The sequence below is a fragment of the Chlamydotis macqueenii genome, chromosome 17 (assembly GCF_036417535.1).
Source record: "Chlamydotis macqueenii isolate bChlMac1 chromosome 17, bChlMac1.mat, whole genome shotgun sequence".
Taxonomy (NCBI): domain Eukaryota; kingdom Metazoa; phylum Chordata; class Aves; order Otidiformes; family Otididae; genus Chlamydotis; species Chlamydotis macqueenii.
Window position 1 is genome coordinate 10,929,994 of NC_141572.1, and position 24,905 is coordinate 10,954,898.

At 45.2% G+C, this 24,905-nt stretch overlaps 1 protein-coding gene across 2 annotated transcripts in view; it reads right to left on the reverse strand.

The window, feature by feature from the left end:
* Positions 1 to 2,274: 2,274 nt before the first annotated feature.
* Positions 2,275 to 24,905, reverse strand: part of ADORA2A (adenosine A2a receptor) — a 28,500-nt gene continuing 5,869 nt past the window's right edge. For both annotated transcript variants that reach the window (XM_086761749.1, XM_086761748.1), the window contains exons 2-3: positions 13,798 to 14,690; positions 2,275 to 6,285 (exon numbers count right to left, since the gene is read on the reverse strand). In XM_086761749.1, coding sequence (XP_086617875.1) covers positions 5,325 to 6,285; positions 13,798 to 14,147 — 1,311 coding nt within the window. In that variant the 5' untranslated portion in view covers positions 14,148 to 14,690 and the 3' untranslated portion in view covers positions 2,275 to 5,324. The remainder of the gene's footprint in view (positions 6,286 to 13,797; positions 14,691 to 24,905) is intronic.

Sequence of the window (24,905 nt, forward strand, 5' to 3'; positions counted from 1 at the left end):
CTAGTCCATCTGGGTCTGTCACCTTAGTCCGTGCTAGCATCTCCTGCAAAAGAACAGACAGTGCCAGGGAGAGAGCTCTCCGGAAGGATCAATCTATGGAAAAGGCTAATAAAATAATAAGAAAACACTTGTACAAAAACGGGCCAGCCAGCCGGATCTTCCTGGGACAAAGGCACTCACACTCTCTTTTATAAATATATTTTATTATTTTAATGCTTATTAAGAAATGTAACCAAGACAGACTCAGCAGCACCAGCGGCTCCTCACTGCCCAGCAGTCTGATGACTTCACAGATATGAAAACTTCACAGATTCAAAAAAAAAAAATTTGGTCAACGCACTTTAAATACATTTGCATGCACAGATTCTCCCACCCCCTTCCCTCCCCTCCCACCGGTAACTGAAAAACAGAGGGAAAACAACAACTATATTCATAAAATATTTAAATTAAATGAGTAATTCTTTTATAGTGACAGCGTGTGCAGCAGGGTGTTCATAGTGTCTTGGCTTGCAGACCACAGAGAAAACCGCTCCACAGGACAGAGGGCAGGAACACCAGCTCCTGAGGCAGAGCTGGGGAAGCAAAAGATGTTCTCAGATCAACAGGTTCCAGTCTTGATTTCAACACATCCTTGTGTGAACAGTCCCAGCAGACAAATAAGGGAGTTACACACAACATTGCCTCAGTTTTGGGATTCTCAGTCTATCAGGGTTAGTCACCTCTCATGGAAATGAGGAACTGGTATGATTTTAGTTACTCTTGACGTGTTTTACTGTAAGGAAGGCCAGAAGCTCAGGGCTGGAAAGAAAAAAAACTCTCTGGTATGACTCAGTGCAGTTTGGTGCCCAAAACAAATTGGGAGAGAACTATTAGGCAGCTAAATTTAGCAAACACCACTAGAGAGTATTCAGCAATTTTAATGCATCACAGCATTGTTACAGCATGCTCACCCTTCCCATGGAACACAGCTGGATTGATTTGGCTTTAGGCAGGGCTTGTGTTCATGAAGCAGAAGGGCTTTCATTACACCTGCACATGCTCAAGGAATCAGACAATGTATCTGAAAGGAGATGTCTCCAAGAACCATCTCTACCTCAGTCACATACAGACTATATGAAGACAGCCCTCCACACACATCAGACAAGGCTGATCCCAGGAGAGCTGTAAGACTGAACATCATTTCCAGAGTCCTTCCTCAGCAAGCCACACCTTGGTCTCATGCCAGCATCATCTGTGCAATCCCCAGCACCTCCCAGCACATTCCCACTCCCCTGAAATCCTCCCAACACCTACCGTACTAATCTTCCTTCACCACCAAGATTTCCAATCTAACCCTAACCCTCCAGTCTGCTTCCACACCTTAGAGACTTTTCTATATCCACCAGCATCTCCTGGAGTCTCTTTTCAAAGAGTCACACTACTCCGTATGACTCCCAAGTCCATCTCCACAATAAGATTCCTAGTACCAGCTGGGATCAATGGCAAACCTTTTCTGTCTACAACAATCCCAGCTGTCCCACCATGCCAAGTTGCTTCTCTGCTCAAGGGCTGCAGTTCAAGCTTGCAGAGAGCTATGAAATATTACTGATCCAAAAGAAACTCTGCAGGACAAAGTTGTAAGTGCATTTGTTTGCACATTAAAAAAAAGCAGTGCCCTATTGAGGAGAGGGCCGCAAGAAGAACTCTTGATAAAATGACTCCTGGCAAGTGATCAGACTTTACTTTCTCCAAAACCCTACAAAGCAAATAAACCCTGGAGCCTAAGAGTCTCCAGGGAATGGTGAAATTGATGGAATGCCCTCACGCCAAACAAGGCACCACATCTCTCTGTGGGTCTTCAGCTATTTTTAGTAAGAAGTTCCAGTTCAATGAAATTAGTCTCTTCTTACCCCAGCTCTTACTCTCTGGACCCACTGCACCTTGGATTTCCAAGAAGGTCTTCTCTATCCTCTCCTGATGGTCACCTTATTCTTCCCTTTGTCTTGGTACCATCTTTGTTTATCCAGAACAGCTATATTTCATCAGCTAAATATTCTCCAGCTGGAAGAAAAATGAGGCCTTGAGTGAGGAGGTTAGGAAAAAATTATGTAACTTTAATGATCCCTGCCCTGTGCAGTCTGGAAGACAAGTACTTTTTTCAAGAGCGGAGAGCACTGTCAGGAGAAGGTAAGAGCACACACCATTTATGGGACCCTACAGCTTCTTTTTTTTTTTTCAAAAAAAAAAAAAAAAAAAAAAAAGAAAAAAAAAGGAAGAAAAGGCAAGCCTTGAAATCATGATCCCTAGGAAACAAGAAGTCCAAAATTCTGTTCAAAAGGCTCATACTCCCCCCAACAACTCCTTTGAAAACATCTTCTGAAGGTCCATCTCAGACATATGTTTGCCAGAAGGCACACAGTATGTGGTGCAATTGCCATCCCTTCCTTCCTGTGACTACAGACTTCCAATTCTATATAAAACACGCTGCCTCCTTACCCCACTGCGCTTCCTCCTGCACACATCCCCCGGCCCCTTCACACATCCTTTTCATTTCAAATCTGGATCACTAAAATTGAAAGGGACTAGACACTTGGGGAGCACCTCAAACAGCAACAGAAAAGCTAATTTGAAGACATCTGGAAACTCAGTAAGCTCACGTGGCAATCTGGTTGGGCAGGGAAGTTTTCCAGAGGGACAGTCATAAGTTGATCACATCGACATAGATCAACTTGATTCTTGTGGCAACCAAGCAAGAAGCTGCCATAATTGAGTGCGAAGCAGCTCAGGAAACAATAGAAAGCAACCAACCCACATCAGCTGTTGAAAGTCTGATGCAACATTGCATAAAACATTCCTTACAATGGCAACTAAAGCTCAATAGGATGCACTTCTGCACTCGCGTGTGTTCCAGCACATGAGCGATGCTGGTATTTTCCCACACTTCCTTCCCTGCTCTGCTTCTTTGTGGATCTAATTGTTATTGACATGAATACCGGATGTAATCTTATGTTATTCTTAGAAACATTTCAGCTCCCCACTGAGGCCTGAAGAGATCAGGCCCCCATTTTCCTGACTGAGTTCCTCTGCCACTGTTACAGGAGGTCAGAGGAGCCACCTCACAAACAACCTACAGAAATATTCCATTAAGAAAGATCAAGAGTAACAAGATCCCAAGTCACCCTACAGAGGAACTACCTATGACGTCAGTCAAAGGGAAATGGCTTAGTGTTTGTTAATGGTGCTGGAGTGATAATCCACCCCTCTGACGTTAGACTACATGGAAGAGCCGTGCCAAGAAAGCAGCAATTCAATTAAACTGTGAAGTCTATTGTTCTACAAACTTGCCTGTCTTTCTGCTAAGGACTGCGGTGGCAACCACATCCTTTTTATCCATCTCACAGTAAGCTCTGTGTTAGCCTGGAGCAGTTACACACTTGAACACGTTCAGCATTATAAACTACTCCCCATCTTCGTGTAGGGAGACGGGCAAAAAGAAAATTCTCCTCAAATAAAACTGACTTTTTGTTTTAATAGGTCACAATATTTAAAATAAACATGGAATAAGGACACACAAACCTAACCTGCTCTTCCTCAAATAATAAAAGTCAGTTCCCCTTTCCTTTCTGAAAATGAAATTATTTGGTTTCTGAAATGTTAGTGGACAGACACGAGGAGTCAGGTTTGCAGGATGGTATTTCTGATGTTTTCAGCTAGGGAATAACCTTCAGATCTCTGGAACGACCAAACTTTTAGTTTTCCAGTTAGGACTATTACTGCCTGTCTCTCCAGAAAGCTGCTGGTATTGGATATGGATTACTTGTCTGGAAAACAAAAACCAGACAATCTTTAGGTAGAATTCAAAGGGATGTGGCACTCTGCTGTCCTTGAGCTACCAGGCTTCGTAAGTGATACACAAAATTATCAAACTGCTGTGAAACACCTCTACAACAAACCACCTCAGCGCATACCCTTGCTGCAGCACAGATTTGCCTGTTCTCTTACAGAAACGGACCACTGCAGTTTCTAAGCTGATTTCCACTGGTGACGATGCCTTTCACCTTCTCAGAGTAGAAGCATCTTCTAACCAGACAGACTTAGCTCTGTTGGCCTCTGCACCGCAAGGAGACATTGAGTTTCACTGTAAAACACATCAGGAAAAAACTGAAATCACAGGAGAAAAGGTGTTTTAATAGAGCTCACTGGAATTCCAAAATTAAGTGTTAGGTATGTGTGTGTGTTCCTCCCTACCCTCAGAAAGAAGAAAAAAGTCCCACAGCCTTTGGAGTGAGGATGAAAACAACCAACATCTGGAAAATTAGCTCCCCTCACACACATTTGGGGCCATGGGAAGAATTTGCATTCTAGGAGTTCAGGAAGACAAGCACAGAGACAAGAGGGAAAAGCAAACAGTGCCCACCAGCCTACAGACGGCTCAGGCACCCGATAGCTCTTCACAGCACCTCGGGGCATGACCGCCCTGGTGACAGAGACCACAGTCCGGCCTGGTTGTCTACTATCTGCAGTACCAAGTCCTGCTAACAGCCCTTTTGCTACGGGAAATCCGTATTACAGACTCCGTTTTCATTATTTGTTAGACAAAGTGGAGAGCTATGAGGTTATATTTGCCTTGTGCATCTGGACCTTTGAGCGCTCAGGGAATGGACAAGAGTTCCTGCCCATCTTTTATAACTTAACATAAAGTAATCTTACCAAGACAAAAAAAACCCCAAACATTCGAGCAACCTGTTGCAGTATAAGCTTTAAAAACATGAACTGAAAGACAAAATGCCATGGTTAAAGGCATCCAAAGTTCCCATCAGGTAAATTCCTTCCCTCTCCACGCAGCTGCTGGCATCCTTCCTGACCAATAGATGTTGCTGTCCCCCTTCTGTTTGTTGCAGGGTCAAAGTACTAAAAGGCCCCTTCCCTGTTGCTCTTCACAATTCAGTGAATATTTCCAGCCATGCTTTTATTTCTGTTGGTAAAGACAGAAAAAACAGCATACAACCACAGATACACAGTACAGCATAATGTCATTCTATGCCCTGCATCAGCAGGGTCTCCCAGTGCTGAACGGGGAATGCCATCTTTGACCTCAACACTGCTCTTGGTGACAGGTCATTGATGGATAACGTGTCCCTCCTTCCTTAGTCCGCTTCAATGGTCTTTAGTCTTTTCTCCAGTCTAGTATTTAGGATCATCCCAACAGTCCTGGTTAGGGACTCCTTTCTCCACAGCAATCTGAATACACACCTCTCCCCCCGCCCCCCAACCTCCCTTTCTGCCATGGCAGAGGTCATCAATGGAAAAAAAATAATTCTACCAGGAAGACTTTGAAAGTCTCATCAGGAAACATCAGCTGCTGCAAAGGCTGCTCTTTCCAGATCTGAGTAAGACACCTGGGCATCAAATAGCTCTTCACTGTGAAGCTCCCTGTTCATGCATGCATCTGAGAGAACCCCATTTTTGCAGGAATGTGGGAGATGCCCATTTGTCTCCATGTCCAGAGCATTTCCATTCTGGTGCCATTCCAAGCCAGCTTTGCATTTGTTTAAGTCCTGCTTTTCAGGATCCCTGTGGATCTTTCCATTGGTGTATACCTCTAGCGCATACTCACTGATTCGTATGCTGGCATTCTCTGCGTCCCCACCATGAGTGGAAGTCCTAGAGCTGGCTGTTCCTGCCTTGAACGGCTCTTTCCGGCCCAGGATATGCTGGCTGATGATTTTACGGAAGGTATATCGGAACTCCCTGATTCGGTAGGCATAAATTAGAGGATTTACAACTGAGTTGGCATGAGACAGGATAATAGCCAGATACATCAGCCAGAGGGGAGCATGGGCACAATTTGGACAAAAAAGTGTAAAGCAGTTAATAATATGTAGTGGAAGCCAGCAGACTGCAAACAACCCAACAATGATGGCTAAAGACTTAGCTGCATGGACTTCCTTCTGCAAAGTGGAGCGAGAACGTTCCCCATGTACCATCTTGTTCTCCATCTGCTTGAGCTGTCGCCGGGCTGCCATGAAGATTTTCAAGTAGATACCAAACATGAGGAGGAGCGGCAAGAGCACACAGGCAAAGAAGTTGTAGTAGACCATGTACTCCATGGTGACCACAGCCTCAAAGAGACATGCCACCATACTGTTGCTGCAGTTGATGGGAGAAGACTTATTGGAACCCAGCTCTTCAATCTGGGAGCGATTGTGCCACCCTAGCATTGGTGTCAAGCCGATGATGAAAGATAATACCCAGCAGATGGCAATGATACCTTTAGCTCGAGAGCCAGTCACCAAGCCATTGTACCTATAAAGCAGAGAAAACAGGAATTACATCAGTGTCATTCAACAAGCCCCTAACACCCAGGCAACTTCCCAATGGCCCAATGACCCAGAAGACAGCAAGAAAGGCACCTGCTCTTCAGATGGCCTTTGATGGGCGGAACCCACAGAGCACAGCACAGCAAAGTCTCCATGGTGACACTGTATGCCACCTATTTCTGTCCACTTTCCTTTAGGCAGTGAATAGGGGACAGAAAAACAGGAAAATTAATACAGTTTTCATCTGTGTTCCTTCACTGCACCAGTCCATTTGCTCACGCACATAGGTCTTGCAACCTAGATAACCAACAGCACTGTTCTGACCCTTGGTGATGAAGGCCACTGTGGCTCTCTTGCCGAAGGCTGAGGTAGTTCCTCCTTTCTGGCAAAGGAGCCGCCTTGTAGCACGGAATTGCTAGGTCTGTCTTGCAGTAGATCTGTAAGCCAAATAGCACAAAAGAATCTGGAGACCACAGTACCCATGTCCACATTCAGGTGTGCTCCAGGGAAATTCTGCTGACTTAGCTGAGGAAACCAGGCTGGCATTGCCTTACCACATTACCTCACTCTGCTCCACAATGGCACTTTCAGGAAGATCAGCACCACCAACCTTCCTTAACTAACTGAGACAAGTCAGTAGTTTCCCTCACCAGCCCAGTTAAGCTGACCCCATATCTTTCCCAGAAAGGAGGAACTAAGCTGAGGACAGTGCTCTGACTACAGGTGGGCTGTGGGCTGCACTGCACACACCAAAGGGGACTTCAGTGGTGGAGGTACTGATATGCCTGGCTGAAGCCAGTGCTCCTGGCAGTAAATTCTCCAAGATCTGTTGAAAGAGACAATAAGCAACATGGTAAGAATCTGACAGTGCAGCCAGGGACCTTGGTTTGTTTGAAATATCGGCCAGTTCCCAAGGCCTTACAGGTTACTGCGAGTCCTGAGCTGACTCCACCAGTTCTTCCTTCTGAAAATTTAAACCAGGGCAACAGATTAACATTTCAATGCAATTTCCTTCCCTTGGTAATGCTTAGCAATGGAAAGTAGATGGCCAGATTCCCACACTGTCCAGCATGGGTCCCACACTGTACTTGACCCCATGTGTCTGCGATCGGACAACGGTAGCACTGGGCTCCCAGTGTTTACCCAGTGCTCCGTCTCCCTCTGTCCCCAGAATTCTCTCAGCAAACAAACATTTAAAAAAAAAAAAATCCAACGAGTCATAGAAATCTTTCCATCTCTCAATAGAACAGTCGCTCCCACAGGTCCATGCTCCTATCCCAATGCAAGTTCAAGACAGGGGAGAAGAGAGGGTGCTTTTGCTGGGCACAGTGCAGAACAGAGATCCTGCACGTGCTTTAAATCCCTGCTGACGGGCCTTGGGAAAAACCTGGCTCTGCACAGGACCTGGCAGGCTTGAGCCTCCCTTCCTCAGCTGCATTTCAAAATCGGAAAAGAGGGAGTGGGCGAGGGAGCCAACGCCACAATTCCCAGTACCCAAAATACACGGAAATCCTCCTCCTAGAAATGAGAGCGGGATTCAGCTGATTCCGGGAGCTAAAAAGGTTTCTCCAGCAAGTAGTGGATTCTGCTCAATGCTTAGGGGATGCTCAGGGCAAAGCATGGATGGTAGCAGGGAGCTGCTCACGTTCAGACCTCATCAACACAGCAAACAGCATCTGTGCTTTGAAAAGTACATTCAGGGAGCAAGAGATTGGCTGCAGGCACTTGAAGCTTGGAAAAACAACAGAAAAATCCAACCCCCTCAAAACCCTGAAGCCCTGGAATTTGCTACATCTTGTCAGAGGAATTTTGAAATTGTGCAGCTGTTGTCCCACGACTAGAGATGTCCCTTCCCTTCCACTAAAAATATATTCACCAGTGCTCCAGGCAAACACCCCCCCTACTCCTCCCTCCCTCTTACCCTCTGGGGATTCCCATGCAACAAACTTTACAAGGCTTAGGAACAGCACTTAACCCAAGCAGCTGCCTGCTTTCCAGCTGCAGTGTATTGTGCTGCCAGTGGCTATTATCAAACCATCAGTGCGTGCATTTCCGTAACGCCTTGCTCAGTATCTCCAAGGGTTAAGAGAGAAAAGTCCCAGCACCTCTTGACATAGCATGCGCCACTACGTTGGCCAGGTACCCATTGAGAAGCGATCATTTGCTTGGACGAACTTAATTTCTAGGATCCACATGAGACACCTCTGGCTGACTTGGCTGAGGTAGGGTTATTGTCCAGACGGACTTTCCTGGACTCGTTCCTTTTGTCCATGTCACCGGGCCAGCACTGAAGGGTTTGTGCACCTGTCTAGGCATCTTCCTAGGCTCACAACAGCCAGGCCAAAGCTACTCTCTGTATCCCCAGTGCTGTACGGCTCTACACGGTAGATTCAGGGCTCCCAGGAAGTATCACACACATTGTGAGCTGCAGGAGAGACAGCCTGCCAAAAGGAGCCGGTCACACCTCCAGCCCATGTTCTGCATAGTTGGCGGGTGACTTTGTAGCATGTCTGATGGGTCCAGACAGCACTGGATTGTCTGTGCACAAGCAGTTTTTGTGCTTCCTGGAAATACTGGACTTGCTGCACAAACAACAACTTCTACTCGTGAAATTCCAGATACAAAGAACATTACTGCAGAGCACAGGGACACTCACGGTGGAGTTGGGTGTGGGGACAAGGTCACCTGACTCCTCTAGAAAACAAAACCCACTTTTGCAAACACATGAAAACGTGTATGTTTTCCCCAAAATAATTTCACCTGCCCTGCTGCTCTCCCAACCACCAGGCTGGCGAACTGACTCCAGGAGAACAGCTGCGCTTGGTCAATGTACAGCTCACCTGCGCTGCCTAGAGCAACTTGGCTGAGGATGTGACGCTGCTGGGTCCTTGGCCTAAGCTCTGTGTCATCGAGACAATGATTCTTGCACAAATCCAGCCTGATTCATAAACTACGAAGCTGGGTGGAAGACAGAGCTGATATAAGAACCACGGGGGCCTCGGGTAGGAGTTAAAATCTTTCCATACATTGTGTGATATGTAGCTGGCCTAACTCACCATCACAGCATCCAACCACTCTGCTGCTCATCTTCCAAACCCACCTCCGGCCAACAGCACTGCACATCTTGGCCAGATGGCTCTGCCAAGCATGGAGCACGTGTCAGCCACCTTTACTGCATCACACCAGCATTGAGGGCACTGGGCTTTCATCTGAATTCCACCAGTGCTCAATGGTTTTTAACAAATCACTACAAGACACTGTTCACTGAACACATCCACTCGACAGCCCACTCCTCAGACAGCTGCAGTCATAGGGGGCAAGACAAAAGGACGATTTTCTATCCCAATTATATGTATCTGGAAATAAGAGACACTGGCAATCCCAGATCATCCAGGGAATCTTGTGGCAAGAGCAAGAAACCAAATCCAGACCTTCTCATGCACCACGTAAACAACCCTCTTCCAAAACTTTCAGTCAAGGAACTTTCTCCCCCATTACCAGGTGCTAACTGATACAGGTGCTTGTCTATGCTACGGAGACAGGGTAGGATTGAATCCCACAGCGCGGCACAGAGCTCCGAACAGGACAATGGGCAAGCATCATTCTTGTTCCTGTGGGACGATCAGCTTCCAGACTGAAACCCTCGCACCATCAAGTTCCACTGCAGCCCATGAAGCCATAGACAGCTGTCACTGCTTTCAAAGCCATGCCCATTCTTCTTCAAAGGAGGAAGCGGATGACTCTTCTTTCCTATTCGGTTGAATCCACCCATAATCTGACACAAACATGAGCGCATGTAGGAAATGATTGTCATAAAGTCAAAAAGTTTATGGTGAGCAGGGAAAGAAGTCCAGATATGGTTCAAGGTGACAATAAAACATCAAATCCCTGATTCACCGATTCAGATGTTCACATACGAGCATTTGAGAAGGCAGCCCTAGAGAATTAAAGTAACTGCTGAAACAGACGGTTCTCAGCACAAAGGTCCCTTCCATCTCCTACACTTTATTCAGGGTTTGCGTTCATCTCCCCTGTTCTTCCTATACCAGACTTTGAGAAGCCAGTTCTTCATGTCCAGCTCCCCAAGTCTCTGGCAGAAAAGCATCCCAATGCCACCTCAGAGCTGCAGCTTCAATCACCACTGCACAGGATAAATCTCTCCCAGTGTTCCCAGTGTCAGGGAGCTGCACCTTAGCAATGCTTTCCCAGAGAAGCATCCCAGTAGCTTAGGCAGTCAGCTCCAAAGCAACCTTCATCAGAAGAAAAGGCCTGCACTTCAGCAGGGTACTGTAGCTGGCACTGCACGACCTGCGTAAATATTTATGCCACAGGTGAATACCTGAATCCAGCACACAGAGCCAGCAGTAACCTGAGAAAAGTTTTCCGTTTGGCTGCAGGAAGAAAAATTTCTCCTCTTTTTCCAGTGCATGGGAGCTACCTGTCCTTCACCACAGGAGGATCTACACCACAAACGCCTGCACAGCACACGTGGCTGGGCACTGTGCCCGCTGAGCATTTACTGGCACCAAAGAGCCTGGAAAGCAGCAATTGTTCTTGGCCCATGACTTCATCCTGGAGCTCAGACTCGCAGCCAGTTTTGTTTAGAACACCCAGGGGTTCTGTATCAGCAAGCACAGGTCTTCAGGTACCTGCCATGTTAGAGACTCGGTTGGGATTTTATCCTAGACGGAACAATGGCTCAGACTCACTTCTTTGGGAGTGCTCATTGCCATTTCCAAAGTGTTACATTTGTATAAAACTTGACAGAACTCAGCAAAGTGTTTGAGAACTTTTGGAAAGTTTATCAAATTCTATACAATGTTTTAATCATTTGAAAGGTAGAATCCATAAGACAAATTACTTTTTAAGTATTTTTAAATTTTACCTATAGATATCTTTCCTCACTGCAATTTTTTTTTAGGGAAGGGTCTTTTACCCACAGAAAAAAAATCATTCCAAAGGTAACTCTCATTACCTACCGAGGTGTCAAAAACCAAGCAGTATCAGAAATCCCACTCTTCTGCCTCCTTAATACTGACAGCTTATTTCAGTGGGAATAGACATCCACATATGAACCCACTGAGATGTGCAGTCCCCTTCCTTAGGACAAATCAGATGTTAAACAGTTAAAAAGAAAAAGAAGAAGAAAAAAAAAGAGGTTTGGCCCTTTTCGATTTCACTGGAGTGAAGGAAGTCTGGTTTATTATTTTTTTAAGAGCGCTCACCTAATGAACATTAGGAATGCCTGGTGTTACCTTTCTTGTCCTCTGAGGAGGAGAGGAAAGGGTTTCCCAGGCATTAAAAGGACGGGCTGAGAACATTGCATCTTTAGTGGGAGAACTTTCCTTCCAATGGTTTGACACATTTTTGAGACAACCAGATACTAGAAAAAGAAAAAAAATGAGGATGTGAGCAGTCTGAATCATATCACATTTCTCTCTGAATTCAGCTAATCAGCTTCCACTTTCTCAGCATATCTGAGGCTATAAATCTAATGTTTATTCATCCATAAATTACCAAGGGGAAACACAATTGACAAGTTCTTCGCTCCTACTGCAAAAGGACAAACCAGCAGAGGACACGGAGGGGGAGGAACACACGGACCTACCTGCAGGTTTCTGCACCCAATCAACTCCCCTGTTTCTGGGGCGGAAAAGGGTGTGCTCTGTTTTTTCAAAAACACAATAGCAAAACCGCTACCGTGCCCAACACTGATGAAGTCAGATTTTTCTAAAAGACTCTTTACCTTGGTTATTCTAGGAAATTAAATTTTCAAGCTAATATAGTTACAGTGATACCCTAAAACATGGGCAGAAATCCAGATTTTTAAAATCCTTTTCCTGGCAAGTTATCCTCTAGCAATAAGAGCACTTAAACTGTCAGCAAAAGTCTTCAGAGTTAGATCATGAGAGATGAATTAAAGACATTAGCCCTTCTGAAAATAACTTCAGAGGCAAGCTCCCGAGGGCTACTCTACATGTGTTCCTTTGTACCATTTAGCATTATTTTGGTTTATAAACTGAAACCATCTCTATGGGGAGCTGTAGAAAAGTGGAGACAGTCCAATTTATAGGTAACTAATATTGACCGTTCTCTCTGCAATGAAATGGCATAGTTCTTCCTTACAACTACAGCAACAGCAGAGGCTGCCGCAGGTACAACAGCTTTGGAAACCAGTAACTAACGGTAATGTTATAGCAGCATGAGGTTGCTGAGACAAGGCTTCAGGAAAGACTATGCTGCACTGGTCCACATGGAAAGGTAATCTCCATGGCTCTAGGGAAAAGAATGCTTTCTATTTTTGAATGGGAGGTTTGAGTTAATCGACATAAGTGCTGGGTGACCGAAGTATTCACAAGAGACAAAACTAAATTGCACAAATCAACATAAGCGATTTAAACTCGACAGAAGGGAGGATAGCCAAAACCTCAAACTTGAGAGCACAACAATCACAAACTTGTTCCAGTTTTACAGCCACATTTGTTGTTCAGAATAGGAAGCAAGTCTCTCCATTCCTGAGAACGTGCTGCTTCCTCCCAAGGACAAGACAGGAAGGAAGGAGACTCCTACACTTTGCCTGCACCGGCCTCTCTCGGGGCTTCCTCTACATCTTTTGAGCTTACTGAATGACTTGGAAGCATTGTCACAAAGCATTCAAACCCAGCCCACAAAATGCAATGCTGCATCACGCCCACGGTCCATAAATCCTGTGACAACAATGTGCTTCTGGAAAACGGAGCTGAGTAGCAGCCCCTGTGCATGTGGCAAAACTTCCCCTTGTCCCATGTCAGCCTCCCTGGGCACACACAAAGTAGCAACAAGTCATACTCAGCTTTCAAGCCCTAGTACTGAAACGTGCTTTCTTCCTTTAAATTCCAGAGTAGAGACCACAGGTCCGGGTTGGGCCAAGCCTCTGCCTTGACTTAACACACAGTTAGCTTCCAGAGGCAGTGCCTAAGCTATTTGAAATCTTCCTAAGGCCCAATTCTTCGTAGGCTGCTGCTTCTCCCCTCTGCACATTTAATGGACCCCTCAGAGAAAACCCCCGTCCACACTTTCCACAACCCTGCTGCTACAGCTGCGGCAGTCTCCCATTCTCGCTATGGGGAAGGAGACCAGTTGACCTCCCCTGCTTTCTGCCCTTTTCCCGCAGTGATCCTTCTGGTGCTGTTGGCTGCAGCTCAGAGTGCAGGTTATTGATGTTACCGTACGATCCTGTCTGAACACAGAACGACAGCTCCTAGGCAGTGCCACAGCAATGCCATGGGCATACACCATATGTGGACAGAGAAGAACTGGAAAAAGAAGTAACCAGAAGATCCAGCAGCCCAGGCAGCCTTCAAGGCCTAGAAAAGGTTTTTTCAAATCACAAGGGAAAAGGTGTTGATCCTCATTTAACTTTTATTTCCTCAATTCATCTCCAGATCTGGTGTTTTTACTGATGTTCACCCCTCACAACCCTCGTCCCCCTCTGTCCCCCAGCCCAGCCAGTGCTTACCTGAGGGGTATGCGGATGGCAATGATTCTGTCAATGGCAATAGCAAGGAGGCTGAAGATCGAACTCTGCGTCAAGACCAGGACGAAGCAGGCAATGAAAAGGCAGCCATAGAAGAAGGCACAGAAGCCAGTGCTGATGGTGATGGCAAAGGGGATTGCCAGCACGCCCACGGCAATGTCAGCAGCAGCCAGGGACACCACAAAATAGTTGGTGACGTTCTGCAAGTTGCTATTCAAATAGACCGCCCAGCAGACCAGGATGTTCCCCAGGATGGCCAGCACGGCAATAACCAGTTCTAGGATGATGTAAGCTACGTCTGAGAGGAAGTCTTCTTTCCCATGTACTAGCATGGTGAGAATGACCAGGCCAATGTGAGAACGTGCCAGAAAAGCTCAGCGTTCATATCTGCAGAGCACTGAACAGCAAAGACACCTCAAAGCTGCCTGGGATCTGAAGAGCACTCCGTTGCCAGATGGTGAAGGTTGCTCACACGCACCCTTTTTTCCCCATAGCTGTTCAAGATCTTTAGAGTAGCAAGTGTCAAGAAAGAAAGCCAGGGCTTGTCAACTCCAGCAAAGTGGATTAACCAGATGCAGAATAATTCAAACTCCAGCAGATGAATGGACAGGTGAATATCTCACATAGGCATACACTGCTTCCCAGGCCACAAAGTCCAGCAGGCAATGCAATGCAGAAAGTGTCGTGTATGGCAGCGTCACACCGGCTGTGACTTTTTGCTTCCTGTTGACAATGACACTGCTAGTCATGGCTTCCTGTCATGTACATACCTACTAGCAAGGTCCTCCAGTTCTCTTTTTCACCTTTTTCCACTAGGACTTGGGAAATATTCTCTTCAACTGAAGCGAACATTCAACTTCTTCTCTTGTAGTTTCCTTAAGAAAAAAAAAACAAAAACAAACACCAACCACATATGCTAAGTAATCAGCTCTACGGAGGAGATGGAAAAAGCAAAATCTCATTAAAGTGGCACATTAAATTGATAATGGATATTAAACAGACCTAGAAGAATACATCATTGGCAAAAATCTCACATTCTGTCTATCCTGAAAGCTGCGGGGCTGAACCCAAGGTTCAGGAAGGCAGTATTTCACAGTGGCAATGAGAAACAAGGGATGTTTTGTTTTTGAGGCTACCAACTGAGCTGGCAGTTCAGCAGCTGCTCAATAGTCTGCCCTGAAACACGAGAGCCCCACTAATTACGCCTTGGCAAGTGCTGTGGCTGCACAGAGGAAAGGTGGAGGAGCCTTTTTACATACACCTGTCTCCCTCTGATCACAAACACAAGACTTGAGCCATCACATGCTGCCCACCCTCACGTACTTTGCCACAAAAGCATGCTGCACCAGTACGCTGCTCTGTGTGATGACACAAACCTTCATTCGTAAGTGGATTATGTTGCTGGCATGTGTGGTCACCACTCTGATGCCATACCCAGTCTTTCCTTCAAGTGCACAGATACTGGAAGGTGATCAGCAGCAGGCAGAAGAGTTTGAGGTATGTCAGACAGGGACAGATTGGAGAAGTTCCCAGCTCAATACGCACACTCTCTGCAAGGGTCTCCACAGGTTCCTCTCCTGCAACACAACTGGTTTTGTTCATGTACATTTTTATCCTATAAGCAAACCATTTATTCGTTATGCCTGCACTGTCCATAGTGTTTGTTGCATCCACAGATTCAGGTCAGCATCATTCTTCAACTACAACCAGCCAGCAACATCCACCAAGGTACACCTCGCCCAGAAACACGCGCACAGGCACAATGCCAACGCCATCTCTCAAGTATACATTCACATTCCTACAGTATCACACACACAAATCTGGGACTGAAGTTGGTGCCACTCGCAAGGAAACACAGTCCCTACAGCTGCCGTTTCATATAAACAGATACACATCATCTGCACGCTGCGTGCCTCCCTTGCACACTTATCTTGCAGGTCACCTCGTACCTCTGCTTTCAGATGTGAGTTTCAGCTAAAATACAGCAACAGAGAGTACAGTTCCCTGAGCTTCATGCCACAGCCAAGAGGTGACTGCTTGCTGTCCTACCCTGTCACTTCCAGAGTGGGTTTTAAACCTTATTTAGTGAACTTTAGCAGTAATATTTTCTCATTAATTTAAGAAAACAGCTACTTGAAACATCAGAGAGCTAGGGCAGAAGGACACACAGCACTAGCTGACAAAACGCTCGAGCTCGGTTTTGGGTGCAACATGAACCTCCAAACCCAAAGAATTTTGGGACGCCATCCCCCGGTGATTTGGTGTGGTCTAACCCAGCAGGGTTTCATGCCTTCACAGTTCACTCTGTTTTCAAGTTAGAAACCTAATTTCTCAGGATAAAATAAAAGGGTAAAGACAGTGATAATAAAAGAAAATATGATTAACTTCTGATTCACATCTGATCTCAGGAATATAATCTAATTTTAGACCTTTCATTGATTTAGAGCTCTATTGCTAATGCTGCATTTGAAAGGAAAGTGAATGATTCTTGGTGGTTTGGAAGTGCTTCAAAAACCTAGCTTTTTCTCCACCTTCAGCAATCTCATTTATGTGTTTTGTTTGGTTTGTGTGGAAGAAATCAACAGAAGAGATTAGTTTGTGATCTAGCTTTTAAGAGGAAGATAAAGATCATCCATTTAATCTTTTCTAAAGAACAAAAAACTCCAAGAAGTCTCTATATTGTCTATCTTCCTTTAGCAGAAACTCTAGTTTTCCACTGACCTCCTAAAGATTGCTTCTACTTTGTTGATTTTCAGGGATGCCAGTGTCTCCTACATCACTCCGCTAGCATCTGATCGTCTGTTATAAATCCCAAAAGGTTTGTTTCAAAGCGGTGATACTGAAAACAAGCCCCCCTGCTCCCAGCCTGCCTTCCAGGGAAGGGGATTAGATTTAATATAAGACAGAAATAAAGAAAATCTGGAGGGAGAGAAAACAGAAAGGGCAAGATGAAAAATAAACAATGCTTTGTGCATGTGTGTGAGCACGAAAGGGGGAAAAAAAAAAAAGAGAGGAAAAAGTTGGTAGGAGAAAAAAACCCAACCAAACAAGAGAAGCAGTGGGCAAAACAGGCCTGTAAGAGAAAGCCAGTGTGTGTGCTGTCAGAGGAACACCCGGCTGTGCCCGAAGGCTCCGATCCGGATGGACGCTCCCATGTCCCTTGGCACCGTGGCAGCAGAGGTGGCAGTGGGGTAATACTCTGGCAAGGGAGCAGGGACCATACACCTCTCCGCTTCCTACCATGCTCACATGTTTCCATGCAGGTCAAGCTCATGACCAAACTCCAGTGTGAGGGCAAGTTTAGAAAAATGTAACAAATTACTATGAAACACGTAGGCCAAAATAACTGCTACGTAAAATAAAACCACCATGAACAGCCCGACAAGCTACTTTGAGGTGAAGTCAAAAGAACCAAATAAATCACTTCTTGAAAGGAGTCAGCCTTGACTCTTTCATTGTCTCATGTCAAACTCATTTTCCAACAGGACATGGAGGGAAGTAACAAACCTACGCTGTAGAGGTTCCCCACATATTAATTGTTCAGCACACACACAAAACTGGAATTGCCCACAGATCTGCATGTATCCTGATGAAGCACAATGCTGGAATCTGGATTTTAATGACCACATCGTATTTTCTGACAAACCAGAGCTTTTACTCTTCTGCTTCAACTGTTTGTTTTATGGTCTGATGTTAAATTTGAATTTTTTACCTCTGAATTTTAGTCCCTTGTTTCCCATCCCCCTTCACAAACAGGGGCCTGATTCTTCACCCCAAGCCCCAGCCATTTACGCCAAAGCAATGTGTGAGATGTTACGTCCAGAAAAGGACAACATGTCCTTCCCCCCTCTGCTCTCAGAGGGACTGGAAAACACTTTAGTGCGTTCTGCAGAGCCAGCACATCTCAGAAGAGAAATGACCGGAGCTGAGCAGGTGTCCCAGCCACAACAACACAACATTTTGTGTCTCCTTCAGTGTCAGTGCTTCTGCAGTAGCCACTGATATCAGCAAAGCAATTACTAGTCACACAACCCTAGCACATCAGAGGCCTCACCTGCTGCCGAAGGTGCCACCACCCAGGAGGTTCCCATGTTCAACCCAAACTCACCCATCTCGCCCCATTCATCTCTTGCAGTGTCAGCCTGCTGTAGCTTTCACCCAACAGGGCAACAAGTCTTTAATTGTAGAATTATTTGCAACTTGCTTTAAAACAAGAACAAGCTCAGTCTTTCTGCTCATATGGCTAGAGATTTACTGCACAGGGACAAAATGAAAAACAGACCACCTAGAGAAGACGACATACAACCAGAGGCAATACAAAATTTATTACAGAATCATCTACTTCATGCAAGACTCAAAGGCTCAGCAGCCAGGTCTGACAAGACAAAATTAATTACCAACCTGCTTTACTCACTGGGGAAGTGTATATTTAACATTTCAGGCCCTTGAGGGATCAATATTGCAAGTCTCTTGAAATTTAAGAAAAATAATCTGTATCACACAACTGCTAGACGGTTACCATTAGTATTTCTTCTTAAGCCTGTGTTTTATTTTTGTTAATTGGATTAATTCCTTCTTGATACCCTGGGCTATGTTCCGGCCTTTTTCCCATTATTAAATAAACCTTTTTTGCCACTCACAAACCTGTAAAGCTGTTGCTCTGCTCGTTTTTAGTGACTTGGAACACTCTGTTCTCTCTCATATTTCAGCCCCAATGAAAAACTGCTCCTTGAAAATTCAATAAAGCATCTGAACAGCATGTTCCCATGAAGCAATTCACCACTGGAGCCTCAGCAAGCTTTTGTTTGCCATCTCCAGTTGGCTTTGGACTAATGTGTTGCCCCTTCTTTCTCCTGAGTGTAAAAAGCATTGAGGTGAGCCCTTGGCCACTGCTTGGTTCAAATCACCCACCTCAGATAAGCTCATTTCCTGATTTCAGCTCCTTTAGGTTGAGTTCAAGCATCCCAGGGTTGGATGCCCACACTCTGTCACAGGGGTGCAGAGAAGATGCACCCTCTGCTCCGTGTGCCAGGCTGACATATATGATAATGTCTGCAAGGCTTCAGTGTGACAGCTGCTCTCAGATATTTGCAAAATCTGCAGGGGATAAGCAGCCCTCAGGGCACCCAAGACAGTCTATGGGCACGTAAGTGACAGGCTGCAGCTCCCCCGGGCTCCAGAGAGGATTGGTTTCTCCTTGTTGGCTTCAGGACGGAGCAAGCAAGGCAGCAGGCAGCTCATGAGGCCATGGGGGAGCCTTCATAAAGGCTCATTCCACAGATCACGATCTAGCATCTCCTTTTGACAACATGATCCTTCCCAGGTACCAGCCACGTACAGATTACCCAGTTCCCTTAGGGAAAACCCTTGAATCCACACTAAGCAGAAAAATTGGCGCTGCTAAATCATTTGTTTCCTACTTCCCAAAGCCTAGAGGGGGAGATGCTTGTCAGTTTTTATGCTCCTTTGAAATCCCTTCAGCTCAAAGAGAATCTCCCTATCTTTTAAATCAAAGGCTTGAAGAAATCTTGTCTCTCCCCATTTCTTTAGAGGATCAAGTCACAATAAATGAGCCAATGTGCTCACAGGCAGTGCACACATTTGCAAAACAACTCAGGCTGTAAAACATAACGAAAACAGCTGTCCTTTCGGGGAGAACGATAGGGAAGGCAGCAGTAGAACTTTTCCGCGTTGCTCAGTGGTTTCCTTTCTGAAGTTCGGTATTTTACAAATACTTCATGTAGAACAGCTTCCCTATGCCCCTGACTGCTCACACAAAGCCAGTGTGCATGGAGCTGTCAGAGAGCATCCTCACCCCTGCCTTCTACTGAAGGATGAAGGGATCTGGCTGGTGGGGCAGGAAAGCAAGGAGGAAGGAGGCATCACCCATCTAACCAAGACATACTTTTTCTTGTTCCCCTATTTGCTTTATTATTGGCTGCTGGCTAAATGATCTTTTAGGTCATCTGCTTACAGTAATAGGAGGAAATTAAATATTAATAATAGACTATTTCCCTCTAGACTGCTCTTTGTTAACAAAGGATACAAGTGAAACAAAGCAGGCAAAATTATCAGCACACCATGCTCTTGGTTTTCAGGTACCTGGAGCACTTGCAGTTTCCCTCAACTTTCCTCAGAGTTACAGACGCCCAGTGTCCTGCGTCCCTGCCTACGTGGACACCCATACAAGTCTGGAAATGCTTGTTCTATCAAGGGGCTCCACATGGCTGGCTGACCCTTCCAGAGGATTGTTTCAGACTTTATCCAAAACATCATCTGAGACATTGACGCTCTGACTTGCAATAAATGCAAGGCCAAGGATCTTTTGAAGCACAGAGCTTGTCTCCATTTGGGAAGTAAAGTCTTCTTCCAGTGTAAACCCTACAGTGAGGTAACAAGGTTTCTGGATTGGCTTTGCAAATTCTCCAGAAATATTGAGTAAAATGAGGGCTTCAGCTTTGCTAAACTTGGTCTAATCTCCTCTTGCAGGAAAGCAGCAACCCTCCAAGACTTAAAACCTTCACTCCACATACTTGTGAAGGGCAAAAGAAATGGCCCTTCACAGATCTGTACTGCCCCTGATCTCTGTGTGTCAGTGCAGAAATAGGGAAGAGGGACAACATTTCTGCTTTACACTTCCATCTCTGCTGCAGTCCAGGCCAAAAAAGGAGGCTGTGCTCACGGCAAGAACAAGCACGGTAATCTGGGTGTAAAGCCTTTATCAATTAGGAGATTACTAGAGACACTCATACCACTGCAGCAGTGGCAGCAACAAAAAGCAGAATAAAATCATACCCTTCTCGCTTGTCTCGCGTCTTTCTTCTCCTCCTGTTTATACCCCATATAAAAATCACAAAACAAAAACGTCCTAAAAATGAAACCCCACTGGACAACCAGCAAAGGTCGTAACACAGACGGGCTGGCTAACAGGAATGGCTAATCCAAACCCTGTATTTCAGCTTTGCCTCCTGCCCTCCAAGTGCTAGAAGTGGATTAATTTTTATTGCAGTAGCGGAAGAGAAGACTAGAACAGAATGCATTTGACCATTTTTTTTTTCCTAAGTGGATGTTATAAATGTTTAAAAGCAAGAAAAAAAAAAAACCAAACCACAGTAATTATTCCCATTCTAATGGTCACAAAAAGCCAGGGAGGACAAAACTAAGTAAGGCTGAATGACCAGCACTTAAATAAGCCAGATCAAACAAACAAACAAAAGGGAAAAGGTTCCCCTGTGCTCACCAGACTAAAGTCTCACTGGGCAGCAGGCATCATAATATACTGCCAAAAGGCACAGAGACACGTTGGATTTTGGAACAAAGAATTTGTATTCAGGATTGATGATGTTGATTTACCTACAGTGGCATTTCCAAAAATAAAAAATTGGAGCATTTGGATAAGCTTTCATAAGACAGATATGTAAAAAAGCATAATTAAAACCACGTACCATGGCCAGAAACAAGTTACTACTGCCAATTCATCCACAATGTCTCTGAGGAGCCAGTTTTCCTTTCCTGTGTGAGGGAATAACTCAAAAGCAAACTTTGCCTCCCCACAACCCTACTGAAGCCAGCTGTGTTCATACATAAGGAGCATTTCCTTCAAGAAAAAAAAAAGATAAATGAGGAAACAGGATATCAAGAAGAGGTGACCCACTCAGAAATATAGGCAAGGGAGGAATCTGCTCTGAAAATATTTATCATATTGCTAATGCATCCGTTCTGGTATATTTTAAAATAATGGAATAGACCTCTCTCCAGATGTGACTTCACCTCTCATTTCTATATGAAGTTTCCAGGCAGGCAGTTGAGAATTGGGTACATCTGTTCATTTCCTGCTTTTTTATCCAGTTGTTCCCAAATCCTATTTGCCTTCTCTAACTACAGGCTTGCTCCCTACCAGGCCTTGTGATCCCTGCTCCCTTTCCTCCAAGCAGCGTCCTTCTGCAGGCTGCAAGTAGTGTTTACGTAAGCTCTGCCAATGAAACAGAACTCATTCTACTCCAGTGCAGGGAGTGGTGTTGTACCAGGTCAACCAACATCCCATCTTCTACTGTAGAAGGAATATAACTCTTTCCATTTCTCTCCCTGTAATTTAAAATGATTCCCTAGCTGTCCTGCCCTATCCTGATGAAGGCACCGTACAACTTGAACAGAGATGAGCAAATTCTACCTGTCTCTAAGCCAAAGCAAAGCTGCATTAGCTCATCCACGGCTCATACGCCGACCCCTCTGAGCAAGGCTTATTTCTGAGGACTCACCATCAAGCTCCCATTACCACCTAAGTGGCTTGACTCATACACACCCACAGTATGAAAAGCAGTCAAGAGTCCACGGGGTCGCTAACACAGCTCATCACATCCTTCCTCCCCAAGTTGCTCCCTTATCAGTTTAAGCAGTGACACAGCAGCACTCAGCCCGAGCTCCGCAGAGCCTGCCCCGCTGACACAGTGGCAGAGCCCGTCCGAACACCTCCAGAGCTTGCCCGTCCTCTGCCCCTGCACAGCCCACCTCACTGGCTGCCGTTTGCTCCATATGGGCTGTTCACTGCTAGCTCAGTCACAGAGATCAACCACGCACTCCCTGTGCCTGGCAATACTGGCTGACTTTCGGCCAAGGCAAGAAACTATTTCCTCCCATGCCCCAGGGTGTGTCCTGGCCCCTCGCACCCCCACCCTGCGCACCAGTATGTTTTACCCAACTCATTTCACCTCAGGGTGTCAATCAGCTACTAGTGAAAAAGTATTTAGACAGAGTGACAATGCTGGTGGTGTGTGTTCATCCCAAAAACAGGCAAAAGCCACAACAACAAATTTTCTGCCTCCTTAGTTTGTTTCCAGAAACTTTCCCTCTTCCATTTTTCAAGGTACTTACCCTGACACTTGCTAATGCTTATTTGCTCTGTGTCACGCCTCATCATCCCGTTAGTGCTTCTCTCTCAGTCTCAAAGCTATTTAAGGCATTTTTAGGACTCTGCCACCCTCTGTGGATAAGGAGGAGTTGATGTCTCAAGGCCATATGCCCTTAGTTTGCCCCTCCCTCTTCTCTTTGCTATGACTTGCACCATACTTCTGTCACTCTTCAAAGTGACTTGCATTTTCACTCTCAGCCAGCCACGTCAATACAAGCCTTTCTAGAGGTACTCAAAGTGACTTACTTTTTTCCAAGTCATTGATTATAATCCAATTTATTAAGAACTCTCCAGTATCACTTCTTACTGATCCCAAAGTCTCAGTGTTCAGCTGGTGCTCTGAGGACTCTAACCAAGTCCTTCCTTCATTTCCTAAGTCCTTGTGCTACTCACAAGTAACAGCCTGCGACCTCTGCCCACTTCCTCTTCTCCATGCTCACGCCAGAGACGCTGATGGGGTAATGATATTTTTAGTCATCAGTTTTTCTCCTTCTGCATCAAACCATTGCACTGGAGAACCAAGCCATTCATAAACCACTTCAGAAAACATTCTACCAGACTTGCTAGCTGTTTATGAGTTAGTGTGCTCATCTAGAGGAAGGAAGAAAGGCAAGGAGAGCAGCAGCAAGTACTCTGCTACAACAGAGACAACTCTACCGTGCTTGGGAAGCAGCCCTTTTCTCCTATGAAGACATAAGATATTTTACAATTTCTGCACAATAAGAGATCATAAAAAGCTCCAGCTGTAAAGAAATCTGCAATCATTTCTTAAATGCATGACAACCATAATCCTCACACCTTGCCTGAACAAGGATAAACCAAAAAAGACTCCCAAGGTAAATTCCTAGAGGACTGCAGCATTGGACTCCAAACACAAAAGCTGTTAGTCAAGTAGAGATGGATCCCAGGGAGGTGCCGAGAACAGACATCCCCAAGACTTTGAGGTGGTTTCTCCCAAGTAGACTGTGTCCATCTCGTGCCTACTGTAATCATACAGCTAGGCTGTACTGAGGCCACATGGAGGAAAAGGAAGGTTTCCCTTTAGGAACGGAGTAGGAAAGCAAATAAAAACTGTCAATGAATCCTCTTTCCAGTCTCCACCCCATGAACACAGCTTCTTACCTTTCTATGTCCTGCAGGAGCTGACACCATACAGTTGCAGCAGAGAAAAAGAATCACGATTCTGCCAGAACCCTCTATGTCTACCCATGTTATAACCCTAAATGAATCATAATGGTCAAGCAGAGTTTGGATGAGTATTTAGTAAGACACAGGAAGACATAAAACAGAAGATTATAATTTTTTACGTGTTTGACAAAGGTGCCTCAGTTTTAACAGGTCCAGCTAAAGAGCTCTGATTTCTGGGAGGGAAGCACTTTTTGGAATCAGGGTATTTTAAGGAATCCTTGACTAGGTAGCCATTAGCACAGGCCATTTTTTTTTGCCATGCTGCAAAACATTTAAGAAACTTTCAGAAGTCAACGTGCTTCCCTGCACATGCTCCAGGAACTGTAGTGGTGCTTGTGCCAGCCCAAGTCAGTCTGATGTGATTTTCCATCGTCCCATTGAACCTGGGCACTGATCTGTGGATTGGACGTATGTGGAAACTGTAATTATTGAAATAAATTTCAATCACGTGCCTCTCTTCTGAAGACTGTATTAAAGAGCCACATACCTCTTAGCTGTCTTTTATCCTGGGGAATGTTTCCTATGGAAAAATCCCAGTCTGCGCCCAAGTATATGGAACTCATACTGAAACCAAAGTTGTTATCACCACAGAATATGATATTTAACAGCGTACATCCCTTAACTCCTTAACCTCAACAACTGATTCATACCAGGATCTGACAATTCCATTCTGGGGAAACGTCAATAACCAAAATGATAGGTCAGTTTGTAGAGGACTTTCCCAGTACAAGAAGAGGGATGTGGGTAACAGGCCAACATTACAGAACAAACAAAAAGAGCAGAAACACTTATGCTCCTCTAGTAAGAAAAAAAAAAAAAAAAGGAGGGGGGTGGGAAAGGGGAGACAAGAAGCAAGAGAAGAACACAATAGTCTAAAACCAAAACAAAGTAGCTCCAAAGAAGCAAAATCAGGCAAAAAATGGGAGAGTCTGTGAGGTCTGAATACTAAATAAGGAAAGAATCTTCTAAGAGGGAAAACAGTGCAAACCTTGCC